General features: G+C 42.5%; 1 protein-coding gene across 1 annotated transcript in view; it reads right to left on the bottom strand.

The window, feature by feature from the left end:
• LHFPL2 (LHFPL tetraspan subfamily member 2) overlaps positions 1-26,368 on the bottom strand; it is a 75,039-nt gene that overhangs the window by 28,165 nt on the left and 20,506 nt on the right. The window contains exon 2 of the mRNA XM_044446375.1: positions 1,416-2,177. Within this exon, the coding sequence (XP_044302310.1) occupies positions 1,416-1,845 (430 nt within the window). The 5' untranslated portion in view covers positions 1,846-2,177. The remainder of the gene's footprint in view (positions 1-1,415; positions 2,178-26,368) is intronic.

The following is a 26,368-nucleotide window of genomic DNA, read 5'->3' as shown; positions in this document are numbered from 1 at the left end:
GAAGCAGTGTGGGGATTGGAACATCACTGCAGTTTCTTCTTTCTTTTCAGGATTGTCTTAGGAGAAGGGCAAAGATGTGATAAGGGAGAGTCAGAACCCTGCTTACTGCTCCATATATGCCACATCATGCTTTATCACTGTGTGAACGAGCTTTTAAAGCAAGGTTGTCAAAGCTTTTTCAGTCCAAAGGTTGAATTCCATGTCAGGTAAGCCCTCTTAGCCTACATTTCAGTGGTGGGCAAGGCCAAAATACAAAAACATACCAGCTTGCTTTAGTTTAAAGTTCATACTACTGGTGGCTAAACCTTTGAAGAACCTTTTTAACTTTTCAGAATGGTGGAAAAGCTGCAGAAAAGTCAGGAAATGATTAAATGATTGGTGGTCAACTGGGAAAAATGCGGTGGGAACAGAAGAAAAGAGCATGGCCATCAGGGAACTCCAGAAGGCCAGCTGGAAACTCCAGAAAAGCTGGATTTGTTCCCAGAGCCCAAGATTCTGCATCCTGCTTTAAATGCAGGCTTGCTGGCTCCCTCCTCCTCCACTGCCACCATGATTCCTTATTTTCTTGGCTTCAGGAAACCATTTTTCCCCCAAATCAGCAAAGTATAATTAATACTTATCCCTGAACCAAGCTTTTGAAACTAACATAAAACTTGGTTCTCAAATATAAACCAGTTTATTGCAGCTTTCCACAATATGAAGCTCTCCAGATGTTTTGGGCTTATGGACCATTGTCTGTGCTGACTGGTACATCTGGAAGACACCAGTTGGGTAAGGCTGATATACTGATTCAGGTAATAACAGCAAATCCTGATTTTACCTTGAAGTAGGGAAGCAGAAAGTGGTATCTGTTTGATGGTTTTACTAAGTTATGCTAATTGCTTTTATCTTCATTGCAAGCCGCCCAGCAGCCCCTGGGCTATGGGGCAGCATACAAATGTAATAAATAAATAAAACCTGGTGGAGGAGCACATAAGGAGGTCCTTAAAGGCCTGCTAACTTCACACCAAAACCCACTTTGACATTACATCTGAACCACCCCAGAGAGAAAAGGAAAAATCAGAGTCAGACAGACAACTTAAAAACATATTAAAGTAGGTGGTCCTGCATTTCAGCATATGGGCCCCAGGACTGAAAATGTCCTGTTTCCTCCAATGATTTTTTCCCCTTTAGTCTCCCTTCCTGGGGGATCCCGAACAATCGTGGAACACTTGCCCTCAATCATTGTCCCACTGATCTATCTGGAGGTTCTTTGATCCTAGGAAGATTCAGATTATCTGTTTCTTTACTTGGAGGTATCTCATTAGAATAGAAGAAAACTATCTAGAAAGGAAAATCTTAGCGGGAATGCCTCTTTTCCACATATGTATTGCAAGCGTCTCAAAGGTGCTTCAGTCTCTGCTCCACACACCTACCTGCAATTCCTTGTAGCAGCCCACAAACATTAAAAATACTTTTCTTCATAATACTCTGTACACACATGGTGAAAACAGATACAAAAGCGACAGCACAAAGGATCAGGATCCCCATGGCAAGAAAAATAGCAGTGGCCTGCCAGAAACCACTGGCAATTTCCTGGAAGTTCTCTGCATAAGGGCCACAAAGTGTGTCTGGCAAGGAAGACTGAACGTGCGGGAGTCTGATACACCGCCCATAGATCCCCAGAGTTGGACGATAGGGTTCCTGTGACCTTCCTGTCCTGTTGTCCATGTCCTCAGAGCGCCCAGGCTTTGCCTTGCCGATCAGCCAGTCAGCACTCATGAAGGCTATGAGCTCTGCAAATGCCACAACGATACTCAGGAGGGTCCACAGCATTGAGCGGCAAGTGACAATGACATGACACATATTGGTGTCCAGCGCTTGGGTCCACTGCAGCTCAAAGCCTAAAATCCAAAGCAAAAAAGGAAGATACCAGTTTAAATAGGGGAAAGGAGGAGATCTGGTATCCGTTCAGCTCTTTTTCAACAGCAGAAACAGGAATTATTCTCCACAGAAGTTAGACCGAGTTTTGCAAGCAGTCCATTCACTGATGCCAAACGCTTAGTTTCTCTTCTTCTCTTCTTTGGTTGCAGAGCACGGATGTGTGCACGTCTGTGTTAATATTCATACTGGCACATGATGTTTCAACAGTGCGGGGGAGGCGACAGAGGACTGCCTACTTGTTTGACATCACATACCTAACAGAGAGAAAAGAAGAAGTGGTGAGAGGATGTTAGCACTGAAGAGGGAAAGGCTTTAAATCTACCCCCACAGCTTCTGAGAACGATCCAAGTTTTTTTTTTTTTTTAAACAAAGATCTAAATCAGTATCTAATAGTTCTAACATGGGCTTGTCAAATGAAGTCTGCTGGATGTTTTCCAGTCTTTTAACCTCAGCAGGGTTATTAATCTCCTGTGGCAATGCTGTACTTACAGTATCAGTTCCACACCATCCAAATTAGCAGTTGTTTGTCAAAGGTTTTACAAGCTTCACAGAAACTCTGCACACACCCATCTATTCAGACTTCTGCTTGAATATTGCACACCAGTGGCTGCTGTCCATGTTAATGATGCAAAAGCGACTTAATCTGCAATCCTACACACATTTATCTGGCAGTAAACCCCACTGAAATCAATGGGATGTACTTCTAAGCTATGTATAGGCTCGCACTATTAGATTCATACATTTTGTGGACATTGCTCAGTCAAAAAGTTATTCTGTGCCTTGAACAGAGTATTTTATCAAGCTCAACAGTTTCCAGGATGGCTTATAATCAGTATTTCAAAACAACAGCAGCAGCACATGAAAAGGACAAAAATTAAATCAGCAGCAAGCAACAGAAAAAAATAGCACACTAAAATCAAACTTACAATGTAACATATAATAGTAATTGTTATTTTATTGTTGTTTAGAACTTTTTATTGTAATCCATGCCTTGTTACTTGGGCAGTAAATGATGATGATGATGATGATAAAAATAATAGGAATAATGCTACATTTATATCCTGCCTTTCTTCCTACTGCAAGGAGGCTTACAAAGTTTTTCTCCCTTCCATTTTATCCTTCTAACCAAACCCCGACTAAGGTAGGTTAGGCTGAAAGTAAGTGACTGATCAAAAGTCACCCAACTGAGCTTCATGGTTAGGTGGGGACTAGAACCCAGATCTCTCAAGTCCCAGTCCAGTGCTCTAACCACTAACCATACTTGCTCTCACTAGTTAGAGTGCTAGATTAAGACTAGGGAAAGTTCAAGTTCCCACTTCATTCTGAAGCTCACTGAGTGACCTTGGGCCAGTCACTCCTACTCAGCATAACCTACCTCATAGGGTTGTTGTTGTGAGGATAAAATGGAGCTATGTAAGCCACCTTAGGTTCCTCTCAAGAGGAAAATGGTGGGATATAAATCTAGTGAAATAAAAAGAATAAACTATTATAAATAGCTTGGTGAATGGATGGTCCTAACAATTCAGAAAAGTGCAAAAGGGGGTGATTTAGTGTGGGGTGCCTGCTAAGGCTCTATTGGTTTGCTAAATGTAAAGCTCTATCAGGGAGATGTTTGGTATGTTTTCTTAATAAAATGCCCCAAGCTCCGGAAACATTTAAAGATGGTAAGCAAAAACCTAGTTCAGTTCACAACTTGACTTCTGGCAGAAATTAAAAGGCAGCAGCATTATTGTCAGGCAGACTGATGGGCATGTGGTGCAAACACGCCCTCTATAAATAACAAGAACCAAAAGATAACGTATCAGTTGCCAAAACAGCGAATCCTCTCAGCATGTCCAATTTCAGTAATACACTGGAAGGAAGGAACTGTAATAATAGTCTCTTTTGACTTCGCCCATGCTGTAAAGGAGGTGAAGAGTTTAATAGGAACTTTTGCTTAGGAAGCAAAGCAATTAACGTTTTCAAAAAAGGTGGTCGGGAAGTAGTTGCTAGATCAGAACAAAAACATTTACACAGCTACTGAAATTGTTTTGGGTGGGACATGGGGAAGAATAAGCAGCAGAACAAAGAATAACTCTGCAATGTGCATCCATTGAAGGCAATGAAATTTTCCACAGAAAGCAAAGATCATATTTATTTTACACCTGTATGCTGAAAGGAAAAATAATAAAAGCATGAATCATTTATCAAGTGACAGTACAGTGATATAAACAATGTACCTGAAATCTGAGCCAGGAACAAGTATCAGTGGAAGGCTAGCTTACACATTACAATTTCCGGGTTCAGAGTCTTCAGTATGACTCAGTACTTATCAGCGGAGGCTTTGTAGGTACCAAAAGGCATTGGGAGTTTAGTGCCCAGTGCTGGCAGTACCTGCAGCCAGCAATCACTGGCCAAATGCATATGTGCATTGAGGGGCCTTAGCCAGTCTTCACATGCTCATTATTTCTGCTGCAACTGGGTGGTTTCAAAAAGCACACTGCAACAGCTGTGGCCGAGCTGAGGCACAGCACAACAGGAGTGATCTTATGGTGAGGCAACCGGGTGCCATATTGTTCAGTTCTGCAGAGTGATGCAATAGGGACACTCTGCTGGAAATTATGTTTGTTCATTTGTTTTCAGAAGCCATGTCTTCTTTTTGTTTATCTATTTCTTTGCAAGAGGATAAATAGCTTTACAAATAGTACATAGAGGGAGAGGGAATGTGTGCTATATAGACAGTACCCAGGTTGTGAACAAGTTTTGCTCTTGAGAAAATGGAATTTTTCTTTAAGTCGAAGTTGTATGTAGATCAGATCACATATAGTCAACCATCCACATTTGAGGGGGTTAGGTGCACAGGGTCCCCATAAAAGTGGAAAAACCACACATGCTCCGGAGCGCTCCCTCTTTCTCCTTTGCTTCCATCTCTCTATGATCATGATGATTTTCTGCAGTATTTTTAATTAAAAAGCTTTATGGCAGCTTGTTTGTAAGTATGGATTCTTCAAAACTTGGGGATGGCTAGCTTCTGTATAGCCTGAAGTGCCTGAACCTGCCCAATCTTGGAAGCTAAGAAGGGTCAGCTCTGATTGAAATCTGGATGGGTGACTTAATGTTGTGAACCACCGAGACAGCTTCAACTACGGAACTACGGGCAGTATAGAAATGTAATAATAATATTAAAAAGTGGAACTTCATGTCAGAGCAAATGCCTGGAATCAGATCATCACAGCTCCACTCCAAAACATTTAGGTAGATAGCCAATCCTGTTATAACTTTTCTGCCTTAGAGTTGATAAAAACAACCAATGGTACTCTTCCCCTAAAAGTAACAGGATAATTTGTATTTGGTGCCATCTATACTATTCAAAAATTCAATGTAACTTTTCAAACAAATGCGACAATCCATCAGCTGTCACTGCACATATCCTACTGGATTCAATGGACATGCTCTCAAGTCAGTGAATACAGCACTGCCACCTAATGGTACTAAATCCAATTCCAGAACTGAACCCCAAAATATGATCTAAAACATCTAAGAGAGATACTGTAGAAAATAACAGTGAAGAATATGAAGTCATACCATGGATTATGAACTAGCAGAAACAACTCAAACAGTTAGCTAACTTTGATTGCACCACAAGCTATGCTGAAGCAAAACAATAAATAATTTTGTGGTACCTTAAAGAGGAACAAATTCATTATGGCATAAACTGTTGTAGAGTATAATCCATTTTATTTGCATGAACTGATACTTAGCCACTTCATTCAGCTAAATCTGGAGCCTTTAATCACAGTTATCCAGTTGACACAACCAAGTTCTGCCACAGTACCTTAAGTAAGACACTGCGATTCATGGCATGTGCCCACAGGTACTGGGTGGTTTGTTAACCTCACCTAACAACTAATTTCACATCACTCCTGAGCAGGGGGTGTCTTATTCAATTATAATCTTATTCCACCATGGCTGGAAATGATCATGCAAACCTAACCCAAAAAGTTCTACAGGGGCAGCCATGTTTGGGTAGCCACTGTAGTCCACACAAGCTGATGCCTGATAAATATGGTAGTCTTGAAAGGGCCACAAGACCATTACTTTTGCTGCAGCGGACTAAAATAACACTCACTCTGGAAAATATCATCTGCTAGCCTTATGTTGTGATGAAAGCCAACTAATTATTATGACTGTTTCAACCAGCTCATAATCCATGCCATGACTTTACACGCTTCATGGCAGAGCTTCTTATTTTATTACATTTCTTATGAGTGTTTCAGTACATTATAGCAACTTGCCATGTTCATGACAGCAACCCTCTGAATTAAGAGAATGTACTTTCCCTTTCACTCAAAATCACATGTCTTTTTATGACTATCCGTGTCAGTCGTGTCTATTTCATTACATTAATACTAGCAGCGGTTATTATGGAAAGAGAGTTTCTGTTTATAAATAATACAAGGACTTTGTTTAGTTAATCTTGAAGGAATGTAGCACACCTTCCCTGGTTATCAATTTAATTAACAATCCAATTCATATCGGACTAGGAGGAACTTTGGAAAACATTCAATAGTATCTCATTCAGAAAGAACTCAGAAATGGCAGAAACTGCATGAAGTCACTAATGCCTAGGATTAAGAATGTGCCAGATAGCTTATCCAATGTAAACTGAGTTACTCCGTATTATTCTTTGTACTGTTTCCTTTCAATGGTTTTCAGTTTTTAAGGTTGATGACCATGTCTCAGATTTGTACGGCGCAAAAACAAGCAAATGTTTTGCTAAGCATAACAAAAATAAAGGAAGAAACCTCTTTATACACTGACCGTTTCCCCCTTCTCTGATAGAGCTGCTTAAGGCAGCCCATCCCTGGCCTGGTGTCCTCCAGATGTTTTGAACTACAAATCCCATCATTCCCAATCTGGAGGACCACTGGCTCTGCATGGTGGCCTTTGCAGTCCAACACATCTGGAGGGCTGCAGGCTGGGCAAGGCTGCTCTAAGTTGTCCAGAATGGGTCTCCTCTAGCCCTCTCTTTGACATCCTTTTCAATGCAAATGAACCCAGATTTGTCACCTATCACTGATGACATTCCCTTATTCCTCACAAAGAGAATTTAATTTCTCCCACTCTCACTCAAGTTTCAGGAATCTGCACAAAAGTAGCTTTTACCAATACAGCATTTGTATATTGACAAGGTGATCAATCCTATGAGCTATGAAGCAATGCATTAATAACCTGAGAGAGTTTGATACACACGCCAGTGAAGGGCATGCATCCACAGTGCAGTGCACCAGTGCTGTCCAAGGATACTTGTGTCCCCATTTAAATAGCCAGCTATTGGGCACCAGGCAAAGGAGTCTCATCTAGTAAGGTCCTTATACCTGCAGTGTACACAAGAGGGACATTTTAGATGTTGGTAAGGGGGTAGGCAAGCTTTCCAGGGGAGAAAGATGCAGCTTCAGTGCCCTAAACTTCCCAAAAGAGTGTTTACTTTAACCGTCTGTGTTTATTTTACTTATGCTCCTCGGTCTGCAAAGATAGTTCAGGTATGTTGCACCTTGTTTGGTCCCACTCTTCTCCATTTGTAATGTAGGTTAATGGAAAGGATGCAGGCTACTCATCTAAAGAATCCTTGAATTTGGGGAATTGGGACCTATTTGTAAGGGATGCCTAGAACTCCTTTCAACTCCTTCTAGCTGTACAAACTCTATGATTTCTTTTGAAAGAATGCACATGCCTGAATGCAAAGTATCACCAGTCCCCTAAACTTTTTTCCACTGCAGGCTCCTCTGTTTTGTCAACTAATAAATCATCTTTAGAAAAGTGCTTTTTGGCTCATTTTAAATAAACAGCTGAAGTGAGGGCCACACAGACAGCTGAAATGGGACCACGAAAAAGAAAAAAAGAAAAGAAAGCAACAGCTGCAGGCACAGTAAGACCTTTTCTTCTCATGTTCAGTACAGTCTGCAACAAAACCATGCAGAGGAGTTTGTATATCTTTTGTTTACCAAACACATGGTTAACATCTTGATTTCTAAAATAAGGAAGGGCTGCTAGGGCCTTGGCACAGATTTCCTGAACTGCTATTCATTAGATCTACCACATTCTGAGAATGCTTTCACGAATGAATAGCAGAGGTAGGGGCTATTTAGATGTTGGTGATTTTAAATTATTGCCATTTAAAGACATACATAGGAATTCTATTTGAGCACATGCAGAAAGAGGCTTCCAGTGAGTTTAGTTCAACTTGACTAAAGTCTCTCTTCTAACATCCCTCCTACTGAGAATGTCCCTACAGTTCTATTCTATCCAGAAGAACAACAAAAACAGATAAAGATCATTCAGTCTGGGTGTGATCGCTATTTCCTGCCTCACTTCAACATGTATGCAAGATATTTCTAATACATAAAAAAAGCAGAAAGCAAAATTCATGTTCTGTCGCCTTTACCCTCTGTTTTACAAGCACTGTCCTTCTATATTCCAGTGATGTGAACTAGATTTTTAAAAAAAATTCCAGAACTTTATTTTCCACAGGAAAAATTGCCTTTTCATAAATTTACTATTAAATCAATAGTATTTGCAGAATAGAACAACTGCAATTACAGTATCAGCTAGGTTAGCATAATATTTTTTCAGGTGATTATCCTGACCAAATATGAGACACAATACATACATCATATATGTAATCTACATGGAACTGGTAGGCAGGAACAGAGAAAATGGAGGCATCCAATCAACCTTGGTGGAAGAAAACTGAACTCTGCTGGAGCAGATGAGCGACCAGAGGCAGAGTATACACAGTTCTTTGGATTGTTAACATTAAACATGTCAACTGTTTTCAGTACCTCTGTCCCATCTACAACATCTACATAATATAATATTTAAATCACACTAAGCATGTTTTAATTCTACAATTGTAATTCTACAATTCTTCCTACAAATATTTTATTTTTTATGTAAAATATTTGTGGGGCACTGGGATTAAAGTTAACGAGGAACACTTTTTCTTATGTTTCATTTACTAATTGACCATGGAAATATTCAATCACTTGCTGGGGCACTAGACATTTTTCCAGCACAAACTGAACATCTGGCACAAATTACCCTATTTTGAATATAAATTTTTCAAATAGGAAATTTTCAAATCCATATTTTTCCATAGAATTATTACTCTAGTTGCAAGAACAGACTTCAATTGATGATAAAAGATTATTTTTTAAAAAAGCAGATACATGATAATCCCATGGTCCCTGGTTGGATGTCCCAGGGAATATTACAAATGGTGGACCTCTTGCTGAAAAGGTGGACAGTGTGACAGAGGTCTGTCTTTGGAAGCCTCCTGATTCAGACAAACAAGTCATGTTGTGGGGAGAGGGGTGCAGGGTGTGTGTGTGTGTGTGTGTGAGGGACGGAGATTGGGGAGGCCTTGGAACTATTAGAATCAACCCTTTATCATTCCTTTGACATCCCTTCAATAAGGCCAGGACATTATATGAGCCCTGCAGCAGGCATAGCAATTTTACTCCTCACTGGAAGCAACAGGAGGGGGAAAAATTAAAAGGTCACCTTAACCAAAAGACAGGCAAACTAACACCCACCCATCCACCCACTAAAATTCTGCCCTGTATGGAGTGAGCCTGAAAAGGCTTTGGATGTGGCTGTCTTCCACCACTGATCATGTCTCCCCCACTTCAACAAGAGTGCTCTGCAAATGATAGTATGAGCACTTTTAATTAAATGTTGTCTCGTACTTACGATTGATGTGATGTGCTGGGTAAGTCAAAAGCATAAAACACGCCTGCACAAGTGTTCCCATTTAAAATGCCACATTGCCTCTTTTGTGTTTCTTCTGAAACTGAGGGTTGATTCAGACTAATAGGAGTCACACAGTAGCCACTTAAAAGCTCACCATCTGAATTAGAAACTAAATTGTTCACAGAGGCCATATTTTTAATTGATCAAGAACTGAAACATCAGCAACACTGCCTCCATTCACCCTTACACAAGCTGCAGCACACAGTAAGGTTTCTTAACCCCTTCCCTGCTGGTGTGAACAATAACTGGTTTGGACACAGTTCTCTTAAGCACTCAAAGGCACAGTCTTAAGCATTTTAGACAGAAAAATGTACCACAACTCCCAGCATTCCCCAGCCAGCTATGCTACGCTGTGCATTGTAACCCAGTGAGAAAGCAATCATCTTAATCCTCTGACAAAATCCAGTCATCTGTCCTTCCAAAGATTCCCACAAAATTCTGGAAGGATACTAATATGGCATGGCAACAATTCTCTGTGTCAAAGTATTGCCATATTATTCTCCAGATACATGTTTCTCTCTTTCTAATGTTGTAAGGAAAATACACCAGCCTACTTGAAACATGAAAAATGAAACAAAGAATAAGGTGGAACTTAAGTAGGATGCTGATGCCATGCAGTTGTGATTCACACCTGTATAATCTCACTTAAACAAAACTTGACATTTTGCTAGCAGTAAAAAGGTCAGACACCTAAAGTTTTTCAACTTCATCAGTGTTCCAACTTCCCAGACCATGGATTTGATTCGATTACTTTTTGTTATTACTTTTCAAATTCCTTGCGTTTACAACCGTAGCATCATGTTTTGAAAACTTACTTGAAGATTTGTTGTACTTCCAAAACATATTAAATCTTCTGTATGGAAACAGGAACGCAAATAGCCTGGTATTTCTTGCTATCTCAAAAGAAAGGTGCACAGGAGGGAGAGCGTGTGCTACGCAGAGCAATCTTGGCCACGAATACTGGGATAACATAACTGCTCAAGAATTTATCAAGTGGGAGGAAAATTAGGAAGTCTTCCTCTTTTGTTTCAGATGAAATCATTCCAGATGAAATCATTTAAGGTTCAAGATTCCCAGATGAAATTGCCTTTCTTATATGTATACATCATCTCTCCAAACAGAGCCAAATATTCATTTTCTTTTAATTAGGACAAACTTGGGATGCCCTTCTATTGCTTTAAATCAGGATTCTGTAATGGAATCTAAAAGAAAAAAGCCCACCTTTTGTGTAAATTCTTATGGTTTTATATTGTGCATTAAAGCAACTGCTCCCAATAGCAATTACACCACAAACTACAAGTCTATTCTATTGAACACACACTGGATAACTATTGACTTGTCTTTAGAAGATAAAGTCTCAAGCAATTATCTTTGCTATGTTTTTCAAGCAGGAACCCCTCTGGCTCCAAGTACCGCCATGGATGGCACTTGGGGCCTTTCCTGGGCAATAGGAAGCCTCTACCCTCCCACTCATCAGTGGGCACAGTTGTTTGGGACTTGGCTGGAAACATTTTTGGGCTCTCCTTACTCATCCACCTCCACATTATCGAAGCAATACCTCAGTCAGCAGGCAGGCAAATTCCAACAGGAATTTACAAGAACTTACCTAGCCCTTGGACGAGGACAGTCCTTTTTTCTTATCACTGAGTGAGCAAGTACTCTGCCCTGCTCAGTTCTGTAAAATCTCACAGCATATGCTTCCATGCTTGCTTTCTTACCTGCACAATTTCCCTCCAGCTCTAGCCATTGTGCAGTAATAATCTGAAGCCAGCAAATTAAGTTGCTCTCTGTTTCTGGGCCATCACCTCTTCCTCAAAAACTGAGCGATTGCTCCTGCATTCTCTCCAGTGCTGCAACCATATTGATGGTGAACAGGTCTCCTAACATCCCACAAGCAAGGCCTCCTCCAGCAGTCCAGGTCACAGAAATGGCTCACTACTAAAGCGAACTAAAGTTAGTCAGCCCTGCTGAGAGAGGGTTCATTGCTGCAGAAAGGAAGTGAATAAAAAAGAGGTGAAGAGCCACACTAGAGGCGAGTGGGTGTCACCAGTGGCCTCACGTGCTGCAGTGACGAATGCTGGTCTAGAAATAAATATGAAGGATGGACAGAGTAACAAGAACATAATTCTCACTGTATGAACAGGCCACTCAGACTTTAAAGTAAGCAATAATGCAGTCTAGAAACCGTATGTGCATCTGCATGTCCCTTATTATAACTAAGCAAAACTAACAATCAATTGAAACCACTGTATATACTTTTTATGGTAGTGGTAATAGTGTTAGTACCACATTGACTGGGCATGCTGTAAAGACAATCTTAAATATTGTCATGTAGGCACTGGAGTTTTCTATGTTATTTTAAAGGACTCTATGTGGAGCCTCCCCTGAAGACAGCCCAGCTCCTTACTGCTTGCTATTGAGTTGACTGAATGTATTACAAGGCTTGATTTTAAGGCTTGACTGTAAAGCACCTTCATAATCCATATCAAAGGCAGGACAGAACTTTTATTATCAATAAATAAAATTATGCCATTTCTTGCTTAAACAGCTTGTGTTGTTAATAGTTTATTTCTAGGTCAGATCCAAGATACCAGTTTGTCTTTTACAAGTATGAAACCTAAATATCTCAGAGACTGCCTTAATTTTTTTTTTTTTTTTTTTTTGGTGGATATTAGACTGTCATCAGCTTTATCTGATGACATTCAGATTTCTGGTACTTTGAAATGTTTAAAGACCCACCTCTCTATTCATATCCACTCAAATAAATTTTATACCAATGATCCAAGATGAAGCTGTGCAGGTTTTGCACCAACTATGAACTGTGTTTGTCAATCCTCTAAGTAATTCACTACAGTGAATCTTGCCTCCAGGTAGACATGCACCGGATTGCATTATTGTATTATTCTACCTGATAGAAGAAGATATGGCTTTGATCTAATTGACCTGCTCTACAATCATATTCAAAGAATTAAAGTACAGTTTGTGCCACTGGCATATTCTGTAAAGTCAAACACACATGGCAGAACTAAAGTCACAACATTGGCTAATTAACATCTTAATGACAAAGCACTAATATGATCAAATTCTGGAATGGTTTCTTAGGTGGTCCCAGCTAATCAGTCCCGTGTTTTTTTTTAGAATAGTGATATTCCAGACTGCCTCCTGTTTCTGCAAGCAGTAAATGTTTTGGGGTACCACCAAAATGCAGAATAAAGTATTGTGCTACTGGACTTCCACCAGAATTCAGTGTGGCATTACTATTCTAAAATCTGAAGAGAAACCAGTGTTATTGTGTAGACATGCTACCTCATTCACAGAATTTTATGGTAGGATCCAAAAATTTCTAACCCTCTGACATCTTCAGACTGCTTCCTTCCATCTTTTTCTTGCCAAAGAAAATGTGTGAAGGAAACAACAATAATTATATCATGTCTTTTGGACTGTAGGACTAGGAGACCTCCATGTAGAAGTATCCAGAAAGCCTTAGGGCTATGCATTTATGTTATGATGAAAGTACAAAAGTATGTTTTTGTAGGAAAAGCATGATTATGTATTTCATAACATAATTGTGAGTGTGTTCATGCACCCCACCCCCACCCCAGTTCTTCTGCTTGTCACACATATAACCCTTTGTCACAACTTCCTAGTTAGATAAATTAGAATGTGTTGTAAAAAAATGGAAAAGGTTGAGAAAAAGGTAACGAGGATTCCCAGGTGCCTGGAAAGTAAGTCCTATGTGGAAAGATTGAGGGAACTGGGCCTATGTTGCTCTGAGAATAGGTTACACAGAGGGTGGTGTGGTAACACTTTTCAATTACCTGAAGTCCACAAACTGTTCTTTATCATCTAAGACAACAGGACATGAAATAACAGACCAAAGTTACAGAAAGACAAATTTCATTTGATACCAGGAAAAACTGGAAAACAGGAAAAATCAGGAAAATCAGGCCAAAGCAGTCAAGCAACATAACCAACTTCTATGGAGGTAGCAGTTCCTCTACTGCTTGAAGCATACAAGCAGAGAACAAGCTACTATCTGTCAGGGGTACTTTAACCTTGATTCTTGCACTGGATGAGGAGCCTAAATGGCCTATTCAAACCCTTCTCTGATCCTATTTAGACACACCAACTATGATGTAATTGGTAGTAGGGAGTCAAACCAAACTGGAAAATAATTCAAAAGACCAAACTTTTATGTTCTTTAGAAGGATTGTTTGAAATAATTAATCCTAAAACAGAATCAGGACCCTGTCACCATCATAAAATTCAGTTTACTGATCAAAATAATAATTTGGTGAGCACTGCGACACATCTTCATTACTTATTTTATGATGACCTGACACATCAAAACTACTGAATTTGAGAAGATATAGAAATTATTTCTGAGGATTATAAATTGTGATGGCTCATCCTCACCTACTATTCTGTTGCCAGCAAGTGCTGGATAAGCATGTGCGAACTGGCCTTTGATTAACATAACAAATGAGAATTAATTAGTCATAATAACATCTGAGAGGATCTTCTTCACAAGTTGAGTTTTCCCAAGCCTCTGCTCTTTGTCATTCTGTCTGCTGCTTCCTAGGTTTTGACTTTGAAGAATGCAGATGCATAAAATGAATTATCACACATGAAATTCAGTATCCTAATTAAGAGCCAGTTTGCTCCAGTGGTTTGTACATCAAGACTAAATCTTGAGAAATTGAAACTCCGCTGCATCATGGAACTCAGAGTTCTCCTGGGACAGCTGTTGTGAGCTGGTCTCTCAGCACCTTTCCCCTCTTCAGCAGACTTAGACAAAATTTTAGAAGCATCATCCTTTATTAGAACCCTGCAGGTCACAAAACAATATAAATCAAGGTAACTTTCTCTTTGATATGTGGGAGCAGCACATCTGCTCATGTGAAGAGCTGAATCCAAACTGAAACATCCCCTCCCTTTCAGAAAGATTCTGGTGGATTCTGACTAAACCACCAGAGTAGCTCCAGCTGCTAGAGGACAAATGGTAGGAAAGTCAGTCGGTTTGTTTTGCTTGCCATCTTCACAATCTCCCTTTCAGTCTCCTCCCCACCTGATCATGAAATGTCTCCCTGCTTTTCCAGGACACGCTGGTTCTCACACTCTGCCTAGTTCACTAGATTACCTTGCAACTGCCCACCTCCACAACTTAGTCTCCTCCTCCACATCTGAAGAATCTATCTCAACAGACTGTCACATGAAAACGTTGGATTCCTTCTCTATGACAGCCACCATCTTCATACTGATTTCCCTCACACCATTTCTGTAAGCATAAAATGGACGAGGAAGGCAACCATACAGGCTATCTTGGACTATGTGGAAGAAATGCAGGTAATAAATGAAATGATGTTCAATTTAAAATATATAAATTCAGCATTTTACAATTAAGTGACATAAGATGTTGTGTCAGTATTTTGAGAAGAGACAGGCAGGTTGCTCACCTGTAACTGTTGTTCTTTGAGTGGCCATCTGTGCATTCACACATATGGGTGCTGCGCCTGCGCAGTGCCTGTGGCTGGAACGATTTAAAAGCTTAACGGTTTTGGCAGGAACTCCGCACCCCTCCCCCACTACAGTATAAGAAGGCGGAGTGCCCGCCATTTCCTCAGTCTACTGGAGACCGATCGTTTGCCCCCAAGTGGAAATGTTAAGTATTGCAGAGGATCTGCTGAACACTAAACATACATATACAACGAAATCTATATATAAAGAGAACCCTTCTACGGATCCGCCAACAAAGGAAAATACGGTACCATAGAAACCCAGTCACCGATATCGAGTGGGGCTGGCGGGTGGGTTGTGTGAATGCACAGATGGCCACTCGAAGAATGACAGTTACAGGTGAGCAACCTGCCTTTCTTCGTCGTGGCCTCTGTGCATCACACATATGGGTGACTAGCAAGCTTACCAGAGGCGGGGCAGTGTTGTCATTGGAGAACAGAAGAAAGGATTGCCCGACCAAAGGAGCAATCATGTCCGGCACGCACATCAAGGCAATAGTGTCTGGCAAAAGTGCAAGGAGTAGTCCAAGTGGCAGCCTTGCATAAGTCTTGGATCGGAATGTCAGCAGAAAAGGCAGAAGAAGCCACGACAGCCCTTGTGAAATGTCCCCTGAGCATGACAGGTAAGTCCAATTTAGCAAGTTGATATGCCAGTTCGATGGTTTGTACAATCCATTTCGAAAGTCTTTGGGATCCAATAGGAGATCCCTTGTCATGTTCTGAATACTTGATGAAAAGCCGGTTAGTTTTGCGAAAGGATTCTGTGCAAGATCTGTAAAAGGCAAGGCAGCGACAAACGTCAAGAGAGTGCAGCGATCGCTCTATCGGTGTAGATGAAATAGGGAAGAAGGCTGGTAAAATAATGTCTTGATTGATATGGAAAGGTGACACAACTTTTGGTAAGAATGCCGGGTTGGTACGCAGAATGACCTTCTCCTTATGGAAATTGAGATAAGGAGGGTCTATATGGAGTGCACAGAACTCGCTGGCCCTTCTAGCCGATAAGATAGTGATGAGAAAGGCAGTCTTCCAGGACAAGAGGCGCAAGTCAGTAGTTGCCAAGGGCTTGAAAGGAGGTCTGGTGAGCGCCTGCAGAACAACAGAGAGGCTCCAAGTCAGGATAAATGGTCTAATTGGTGGTTGGAGATTTTGTAGTCCCTTAAGGAATCAACGAATGAGGATATGAGAAAATACCAATGAGCCTAACACCTGGCCACAGTACTGAGAAATTGCTGCAGTGTAAAATTTGATGGATGAGGGTTTAAGTCCAGTCTCCTGCAGCGACAGGAGAAATTGAAGAATATTTTCAATGGAGGCTGAGTGAGCAATAAAGATATTGGTTTCGGCAAAAGACGTGAAGCGCCTCCATTTAGCCGCGCAAGAGCAGCAGGTCGCAGGTCTTAGTTCAGACTGGAGAAGGAACTGAATATAAGGATGTAGAGTACTCGGATCTGATGGAGCATTTATCGGTATCAAGGGAGAACGCAGTGTCCAGACACTGCCGGGTCAGTGTCGGGACCACGGAAACCGTCGGTGCTGAAGAAGCACCGTGGTTCATTGAATGAGCCAGGCTGTTAGATTGAGTGAAGGAAGATCCGGGTGACGAACAGCCCCATTCTGCTGAGTGATTAGATGAGGTATGAGAGGCAATCACTGAAAGATGTTGCCAGACAGACAGAGAAAAGTAGGGAACCATGGTTGGTGGGGCCACCAGAGAGTGATGAGAATTCCCTGAGCGTTGTTGAAGGTGATCTTGGCGAGGGTTCTCGTAATAAGTGGTATCAGGGGGAATGTGTAAAAGAACGTGTTCATCCACGGGATCATTAGAGTGTCTCCCTTTGAACCTGGGCCAATGCCTGCTTAGGAGTAGTATGTCCTGCATACCGTGTTCGTATGAGTGGCGAACAGATTTATGTCCGGAAAGCCCCATGTCTGAAAGAGGGGATGGCAGGTCTGATGATCTAGTTCCCATTCGTGGGTCGTCGACATCTGTCTGCTGCGTGTGTCTGTCTCCTCATTGTCGGTACCAGGTGAATGGTGAGGAGGGTAATTTCCCTCGGGATACACCAGTCCCACAGTTGCATAGCCAGGTAAGCCAGGGAAGCAGACTTTGTTCCGCCCTGTTTGTTTATATAGAATACAGTTACAGTGTTGTCGGAGGCAACCTGAACAATTTGTCCCCGAAGAGTGTTCTCAAATGACCGAAGGACTTTGAAGAATGCCAGCAGTTCCAGGTAACTGATGTGCTTGGTGGTCTCTTGATAGTCCCAGGTGCCCTGAGAACAGAGGCTGGCACACAGGGCTCTGCACCTGGTGAGGGAGGTATCGGTGAACAAAGTCACTGTTGGGTGAGGCGGATGGAACGGAATGCCGACAAATTGTTTTGTATAGTGCACCATGATAGGGTCTGGAGAATGGAGGTCGGGAGGCAGAGAAGCAGATGAGGCGAGTCTCGTTGAGGCTGGAAGAGGTCATTGAACCACAGTTGAAGGGGCCTCATTCGTAGCCTGACATGTGGGACTACCAAGACCATGGAGGCCATGTGACTGAGGAGTTTCTGCACTGATAGTGCTGGAACAGTTCTGTCCATGTGGATTCACCGAATGGATGCACGAAGGTTGTCTTGTCGTCCTTGTGGAAGGAAGGCTTTCGCTATTGTAGACTTGAGACGGGCTCCAATGAAATTGATGATCTGTGAAGGAACGAGGCATGATTTCTCATGGTTAATACACAGTCCCAGATCATCCAAGAGGGTACAAGTAGTCCGAATCGACAATCGAAGGCCTTCTCTAGATGAGGAGACAATCAACCAGTCATCCAGGTAAGGTACACTTGAATTCCTTGGAGTCGGAGATGTGCACACACTGGAGCCATGCATTTAGTAAAGACCCGAGGAGCAGTAGCCAGTTCAAATGGTAAAACATTATATTCAAACAGGTTGGAACCGACCATAAATCGAAGAAGACGCCTGTGAGACGGCTGGATACTAATATGAAAATAAGCATCTTTTAAGTCCAAAGAAGCGAACCAATCCTCTCTCTTGAGCAACGGAAAAATGCTTTGAAGGGTAGTCACCCAAAACTTTTTAGTTTTGATGAATTTGTTGATGCCACTTAGGTCCAATATTGGACAAAGACCACCGTCACGTTTAGCAACCGTGAAATATCTTGAGTAGAAGCCGTGTAACCTCTCGAAGCATGTGAGTTGTTGGATCGCTCCCTTACGAAGAAGCTGTTGAACTTCATCTATGAGAACCGATGACTGAGGTATAAATCGAATCGGTCCTGGTGGAGATACGGTATTAAACTCGATTCTGTAACTGTGCTGTACGATGGATTTTTTTATTTATTTATCGATTTATATCCTGCCTTTTTCCTACAAAGGGCTCAAGGCAGCTTACATCATTCTCCCCCTCCATCTTATTCCCACAACAACAACCCTGTGGGGCAGGTTGGGCTGAGAGTCTGTGACTGGCCCAAAGTCACCCAGTCTGCTCCATGGCTGAGCGGGGACTAGAACCCAGGTCGTCTGAGTCCCAATCCCATGCTCTTAACTACTACACCACACTGGCTCTCTGAAACCCACTGATCAGATGTGATGGACTCCCAAATGGGAAGTCAACTTTGCAGTCGATCCCCAAAAGGAAGAGGGGAGAGTGGGTTCAGGAGATGAGAAGAGGTTTGCTCAGCCCATCAGCACTGGTGTTTATCCGAATCTGGTTGGCGGCGGCTCTGTTGAAAACGCTGTGGTGGTTGCTTCCAGTGCTGCTGCTGAGGCTAGAATTGCTGCCAGCCAGAGAATTGTGTGTAGGGTTGATACTGATATGACGGATGGGACCAAGACCACTTACACCGAGACTGGTTGGGGACCTCCATCCGACAAGCTGTCACTCTCAATTCATGAATCATCTTCATCTTGTGGTCCGTCCGGGCGTTGAACAGCCCTGAGCCATCAAAGGGCATGTTCTCGATACAGCGCTTTTTTTTCATCTGGAAAGTTGCAGTTCCGGAGCCAGGCATGGCGATGGAGGGCTACAGCACCAACAAGGGCCCTGGAGTCGCAATTGACATGGTGTCTCGCCGTGGAGAGTTGTTGGACCTCTATCTGCATTGCCTCTTTGGTGAAAATCCAGGCCAGGTCTCTCTGCGGTTCTGGGAGTGACACTGTGATATTTTCCAATTTTTGCATAAGAAAATATTGGTAGCGAGCCAGCGTCGCCTCACAGTTTGAAATATGGAGGCTGAGTCCTGTGGCAGCGTAAATATGGCGAGCCAACTTGTCAATCTTGCGCCCTTCTTATCACGAGGAGTGATGTGTTCCCTCAACTCACGGCCTTGAGACGACTCCATGACAATCAAGTTTGGTCTTGGGTGTCGCAGGAGGAATGGAATATCCTGCTCACGGAATCGATACATGGATTCATAGCATCATGAAGTCGGCTGTGGCTGACTGGGGAAGTTCCATGGTTCCATCATCGGCTGACAAAGCATGCCGATAAGCGGCAAGATGATGGCAGCGGATTGTTCGCTTTTGGCGATGTTGTAGAACTTATCGGTACTGGGATCGAAGTGGTGCTGGGCTTCGATCTACAGTAACCTCATCAGTCTCGCCATCACTTCGCCAAACGTCATGTACGACTCTTCTGGTGAGCTGGGACCTTGAATGGTGATCACCGTGTCCGGCGAAGTAGAGACTACTTCCGAGTCCTCCGAATCAGAGTGATAATGGGGCGGGGGGCTGGAGGAGGAATCGACCAGCGAAGAAGGGTGCCTGGATTGAGCTGCTCTGGAGGTTGCTTCGGGGCTGGAGAGAGGGTACAGTCGCGTACCGAGGGGTAATACCCATAGGGTGCATAGTCGTCCCATGGTTCACGAAGAGCTGATCTATGGGCCGCTTGCACCCATTCTCCAGAGGGACAGATGGAGGCACGCTGCTCGTATCGCACCTGTTGAGGTGGAGCCCTCGGGGAAGCCTCAGGCGATGGCTGCGGTGTGGACGAGTGCGCCATTGGAGGAGAATCACTAATCTCTCCATCAGAGATCGATCCCAACATGGCAGCCTCTTGGTGTTCAGGCGAAGACGGGATGGAAGGGGCGACCCATCACGGGGACCCAGATGGAGTCACCTGCATCACCAGCTGAAGAGCCGGTCTGGTTGGTGTCGGTATCGAAGCGGCCGTTGGGATTGACGGGACAGACGAACCCGAATCCCAGTGTCGGGGTTGACTGGCTTTCTTGGATTTGCACGCTGTCTTGTCCACCTTGTCCTTCTTAGGCTTCTGGTGGCCTGAGGACTTGTCCGATCCACTGTGCTTCCTCTTCTCCTTTTGCTTATGTGGAGATGTAGAGGAGCATTGACCCTCCGATAAGGGAGCACCATCAGCCAATGGGTGGGGCGGTGGGGTAGCTGAAGAAGAGGGAGGCGCAGAGGATTTGCCTGCTAGACTGGAGCAGGGCTTGATCCCATATGAGTTTGAGCAGGTGTTTCTCTCGATTTTTCCTCACCTGCTTTATAAAGGTCTGGCAGTGGCCGCATTTATCGGTCCTGTGTCCTTCTCCAAGACAAAGAAGACACAGGTCATGCGGATCAATAGATGACATTTTAGATCTGCACTAAGAACACTTGCAGAAACCCACACACTGAGTCATCAAGGATGAAAAAGGAGAAGATAGCGAAGGTAAGAATGGAGAGAAAAAACTTTGGGGGGGGGAACAGGAAAAAGGGATGGGGGAATGTGAAGAAAACTTCTAACAGGGAGGGTAGTAACTTGGGATCTTAACAAGCTAAGAGAAAACAGCGGTTTAGGTAACAAGATACACAATATTGTACAAACTGAAAGACAAAAGGCTCAAGGCACAGTGAACGGAGGTCGTAAGAAGACTGAGGAAATGGCGGGCACTCCGCCTTCTTATACTTTAGTGGGGGAGGGGTGTGGAGTTTCCACCAAAACTGTTAAGCTTTTAAATCTTTCCAGCCACAGGCACTGCGCAGGCACAGCACCCATATGTGTGATGCACAGAGGCCACGACGAAAAACATGCGATACTAACACTAGGAAGCAAAAAATGCTTAACAGCCATTTATGACCAACAACTTCTCTATTCAGAATAATACGTGACAAAGTAGTATGTGTAATAAATCTGGTGACCCACTGATTATACCTGAAGTTTAGATGTATTTCATTTTTACTTGGTAGGCAAACACTCTCCCTTTTGGTCAGTGGCAGAGAATCTGCAGCCTCCCAATGTTGTTAGGCTGCAACTCCCATCATTCCTCACCATTGGATATGCTGGCTGGTGATGATGGGAATTGTAGCACAACAACATCTGGAGGGCCACACATTCTTTGACCTTGTTTTGGTTTTCAGATCACATTCACATGTTGCAATTTAGGTACACTGGGAGTATTTATAGCTGTACAATCGTGGTAGGCTGTATGGACTTGTTTCTGCAGTTTATGGAGGTCTGTTTAAAAGAATGCCTCCATCTTTCCTCTCTATTGTCTCCTATTTTTCCATCTGTTTCAAGTAGTTTTGCTGCTTCCTCCTTGTTTGCTCCAGTGGCTCCTTCTCCACTCAGCCCCAGCTTTGTTCCAAACTCCCATTATCTCAGTTCCTGCACATGAGTGACTTTGGCTCAATATTTGCTTTCTTGCATGCTTTCTCCACTGTTTGGTTTGTGTTCAGTTCTTTTTCTCTCACCTTATCTCCAACTAAGCAAGTTTACTTTTCTCCTCTAGTGACTTCTTATGCTTCTTGTTCCTCAACTCTTTTCAACTTTTGCTTAGGTGTTTTCCGGGACTTGGCATTTCTTCTGGATAACCAGCTGGTGACAGTTGTGCTTTTGCCAGGAGCATTTTCTGCACCTCTAGGAGTGCTTTTGCATAACTTAGGTTGGTGTTCCAGTTTTGTCTTTTCCTGGAAAAGGCAGCTCTAACCACACTTAACATGCCTTGATTACATTATGATAAGGTTACTGTAATATGCCCTACATATGCCTGCTTCAAAAAAAATCCAGAGAATCCATTTACTACAAAGACAGTGCTGACCCAAGCCCAGTTAGACAAGTGTTAAAGCGGTTCCACTGACTCAAAATTTGGTTCCAGAACTAAGTGCTGCTTTTGAGCCATAAATCCTTGTTTGGTTATCAGGATATTCATCATCATCATCATCAAAAACACTTCTATGCCGTCCTTTATGACAATCATCTCAGGACAGTTTACAGCAAATTCACCATCATCCATCTATGTCTGCCTACATGCTTAAAAAGAAACCTTTCACTATATCCAACTGAGGTTTTGTTCAGAGGCATATTGTACAGGAGTCCTGAGGAAACTCAGAAGATCCCTCCCATAATGCCATCAGGAAACAGGTCACCTAGCACATTTGCTCTACACCTTTTCTCTGAAGTAATTCAAAGCTTTTCCATATCTCTCTGTATGCTTTTTTGTTCCATATCTCTCTGTATGCTTTTTTGTTTTCATGTTTACTTTATTTTACAAGCAGGGCCACACCCAAATGTTGCTTGGATTAAAAAAGAAGTATTTTTTTTATTAACCCAATCCCTTAACCTTCTTTATCCCAGCTGCCACGTCCTCTTCCTTCTGTGTCTTATTTTCCCATTCTTCTGCTCTCATCCCGAGTTCCATTGTCCATCCTGCTGCCTCTTCTCCCACTCTCACCCCTTTCCATTCATTTGTCCCTCCATCTCATTCTCTTCCCACTGTGCTTTCTACATTCTTCCCTTCAATTTAAGGGTGCCAGAAGTCTTACTTAAGTGCTTCACGCTCTTGTTCTTCAATGACACTGTTTGGGCTACAAAATAGTCAGGTAGGCGGGTGGGTGGCAGTGATGGCAACACAGACATTCCTTCCAAGCTGTATTGTTCTACAATAGGTATAGTCTTCAAAGATCTAGATCAGGCTCCCTCTTCCTACTTTTAAGTCAAACAAACCCTAAAAGGCATACATACTATATATGAATTTAAAGTAAGTGTAAGTGTGTGTGTGTGTGTGGGAGAGAGAGAGGAAGTGTTCCTGAGGAACTGATCCCACCCAGTGTGAACAATATTGGGCTACATGAACCAATGATCTGAATCAATATAAAGCCAACAGAATGTTCAACAGGAGAGGCTTTTAATAGTCCTGCTGGAGATTGCCTTAACAGTCTTAGCGAAGTTGGCACTCATCTTTTGTTGGAGGGCACAGGGGAAGTGTTTCTATGGAAATCAAATGTTTAGACCATTCCAGCTTGATATTGCACCATTTTGGAATGTTTAAATATGAGAAAACGATCAGAAGAGGGCAGATCTTTCCTCCTTTCAGCTAAGGATGAGGTAATTCAGATTTCTTGCATGTGAAGAGAGACTGCAGTTTTCCATTAGATACAGAGAAAGAGATGCTTAGAGCAGAACAACATCCCAGAGTGTTGGAAACCTGATGTAGAAGCAGCAACGGTCTGTTGCAGCATTTAATCTATGCCTCTGTATTTGTTTAACCTTTATATTTGTAAACAAATATTCTGTCTCAACTAACTTCAGCTCTTTGTTATGCAAACATAAAGCTATCTACAATAGAGAGGTCAAAGCAAGCCCAGGGTCAAACATGGTTTACTAGGCAAATATGGATTTTCTGGAGAGAAGTCAGAAATGCAACCAAAGTGAAATACACAGGCTATCAGGCAAGAACACCCAGAATTTGAAAAAACAGCATCAGGCAGAGGTTCAATGCCATTTCCAACAACAACTAGAGTGAACAGGCATGCTTTGTTACCAGAGCCCCTGAGCCCCATACAAGGACCAGCAGTCCCTTGTACATCACAAAAGGTGTTCTTGGGGAATTCCTTCTTCTAGAGCAGTGGTTTTCAACCTTTCTGCAGCTGGGGCCCAGCAAAAACCTCCTCAGGGACTGCTGAGGCAGAAACAAAAAGCACCATACACACAATAAAGTATTCTGTGCATTAGTTTCCAAACACAATACCAGAAAGAAAGAAAGAAAGAAAGAAAGAAAGAAAGAAAGAAAGAAAGAAAGAAAGAAAGAAAGACAGACAGACAGACAGACAGACAGACAGACAGACAGACCTTCAAAACAAACAGAAACTGAGCAACAAAAGAATGCCAACACAAGAACAAAATATTGAAATCAGCAAGGGGTGGATCCAAGCTGGCTCCCACTGAGCTGTCTCTCCCCCCCCCCCCCCCCCCCCCCCACACAAAAGCAATGCCATCTGAGGAAGAGGTAGTGGAGCACAGCCAGCCTCTGCACTGGTCCACAGCAAGCAGGATGCGGCCCACCACCATGGACCGGCAGGGAATCTCCCACAGACCAGTGCCAGTCCCTGAACTGGTAGTTGAAAACCACTGCTCTAGAGGAATCCTTCTTTGGAGTTAGTACTACCTCTTACAGGAGCCCTCTCAATTTATCTCTTAAGGAAACAACACATTCTGAGGCTGGATGGTTCTGCCCCTGAATGAGAACGCCTCTCTTTCTGCAGGGGCAAGCCCACGATCCTCTCCCTTGCTCCCACCACGTCTTCTGATACAGTTTGCTCTGTGGTGCCATCTGGCTCCTAAGAGGAGGAAAGATTCCTTCAGCAGGGACAGGACTGTAAGTGCAATTACTAACTAGTACTGATAAGCATCCAATGGTTTTAAGAGAACCAAACCCAAGCAAGCAGTGTGCCCCTTGGGGTTTTCACTCTTCACAAGTGATGGGAACATATATCATCATCACCGTCTTGTCCATGTCTAACAAACACCATTCCCAAAATTTGCCTGGTTTTCATATTTCATGTGTGCATCTATATATGGATACATACAATATTCAGTTTGATAAAGTTTGCATAATCATGATAGATTATTGTACCACTATGTTTGCTACCAATTGAATTAAAATAAAATAGAAAATTTAAAGGGCAGGCAGCTAGAAGAAATCAAGGACAGAAACTCATGCTACCAGCCAGTTATGAAGCTTTATACAGCAGTAAGGGTAATTCACTGCAAGGCCTACTGAAGGATTTTCCATATCTATCTCATCTACAAGATGCAAAAGTTACTTAAATAAAGAATGCTCAGGTGGCTCAGTGACAGAGAGAGGGGCATGACTCAGCTTTGCATGCACAAGTTTACAGGTTCAATCAGCAGCAACTCCAAGTAGGGCAGGAAAATCTCCTGCCTGAAATCCTGCCAGTGGCCATTGACACTACTAGGCTAGATGGACTGGCAGAGAAGGCAACTTCCTGTGCTTCTAACTGAACTGGGGTTACATCTTTCAAGGCCTTGTTTGATGATGGGGGCATTGTTTTAGTAAGTTTCTTGGGTGATCATCTTCAATAAACAAATGGAGGGGGAGAAGGCAGAGCAAAACACATGTATCTGATAGCTAAGCACACAGATTAATATTTAGATTTGAAATTCAAACCTGTACCTGAAATATAAATGGGTGGGTGGGGGTGGACAGGGATGTCAAAGGGCTACAGGGAAGAAATAATATGCAGAAGCTAATAAAAAAGTCAGTATTCTTATCACCCTCCACCACATGAGGGCAGTGTTAGTTCAACAGAAGTCTGTAAGACAGTCTATAAACAAGACAGGTGCAATCTCACTATCCTTGGATAACGTTTACTATAATGCATATACTATTTAGCACCTCCACTTATACAGCACCATCCTCTGCCATATTTCTGTTGTGAGCTGCTCTAGTGGAGACCTGATCTCTATTGTGATCTTAAAATGCAATTTATTATAAGAGATGAACAAAAGCCAAAACACATCCACAGGACCATTCCATTAAAAGTAAATTACAATGTCTCTACTACTATTAGAAAAATATTGACAAATAAATATTGTAGTTTGTTCAGTACAGACTACATTCACAGTAGTTTGTACTGAACAAAATATAGTTTGCCTTATAGTTTTATTTTAAGGGTGAACAGAACTTTGAAATTGCAAGACACTAACACAATTTCTTTAATTATGGGAGCACTTCACATAGGCGTCAGCAAGAGAAGTGCATTCCACTTGAAATATGCCAGATCTTCCCCTGTTGCAGTCATCTGACTCAAATTAATGGATACAAGATGCTATAATGCTAAAAAAGCACATCCTATCCATAAGACCACCCAAAGGGTTATAACAAAGTACG

Source organism: Varanus komodoensis, unplaced genomic scaffold (genome assembly GCF_004798865.1).
Source record: "Varanus komodoensis strain SLA01 unplaced genomic scaffold, ASM479886v1 scaffold5, whole genome shotgun sequence".
Classification (NCBI taxonomy): domain Eukaryota; kingdom Metazoa; phylum Chordata; class Lepidosauria; order Squamata; family Varanidae; genus Varanus; species Varanus komodoensis.
The sequence above is the reverse complement of the archived record's forward strand: the minus strand, read 5'-3'. Positions and strand labels throughout refer to the sequence as shown.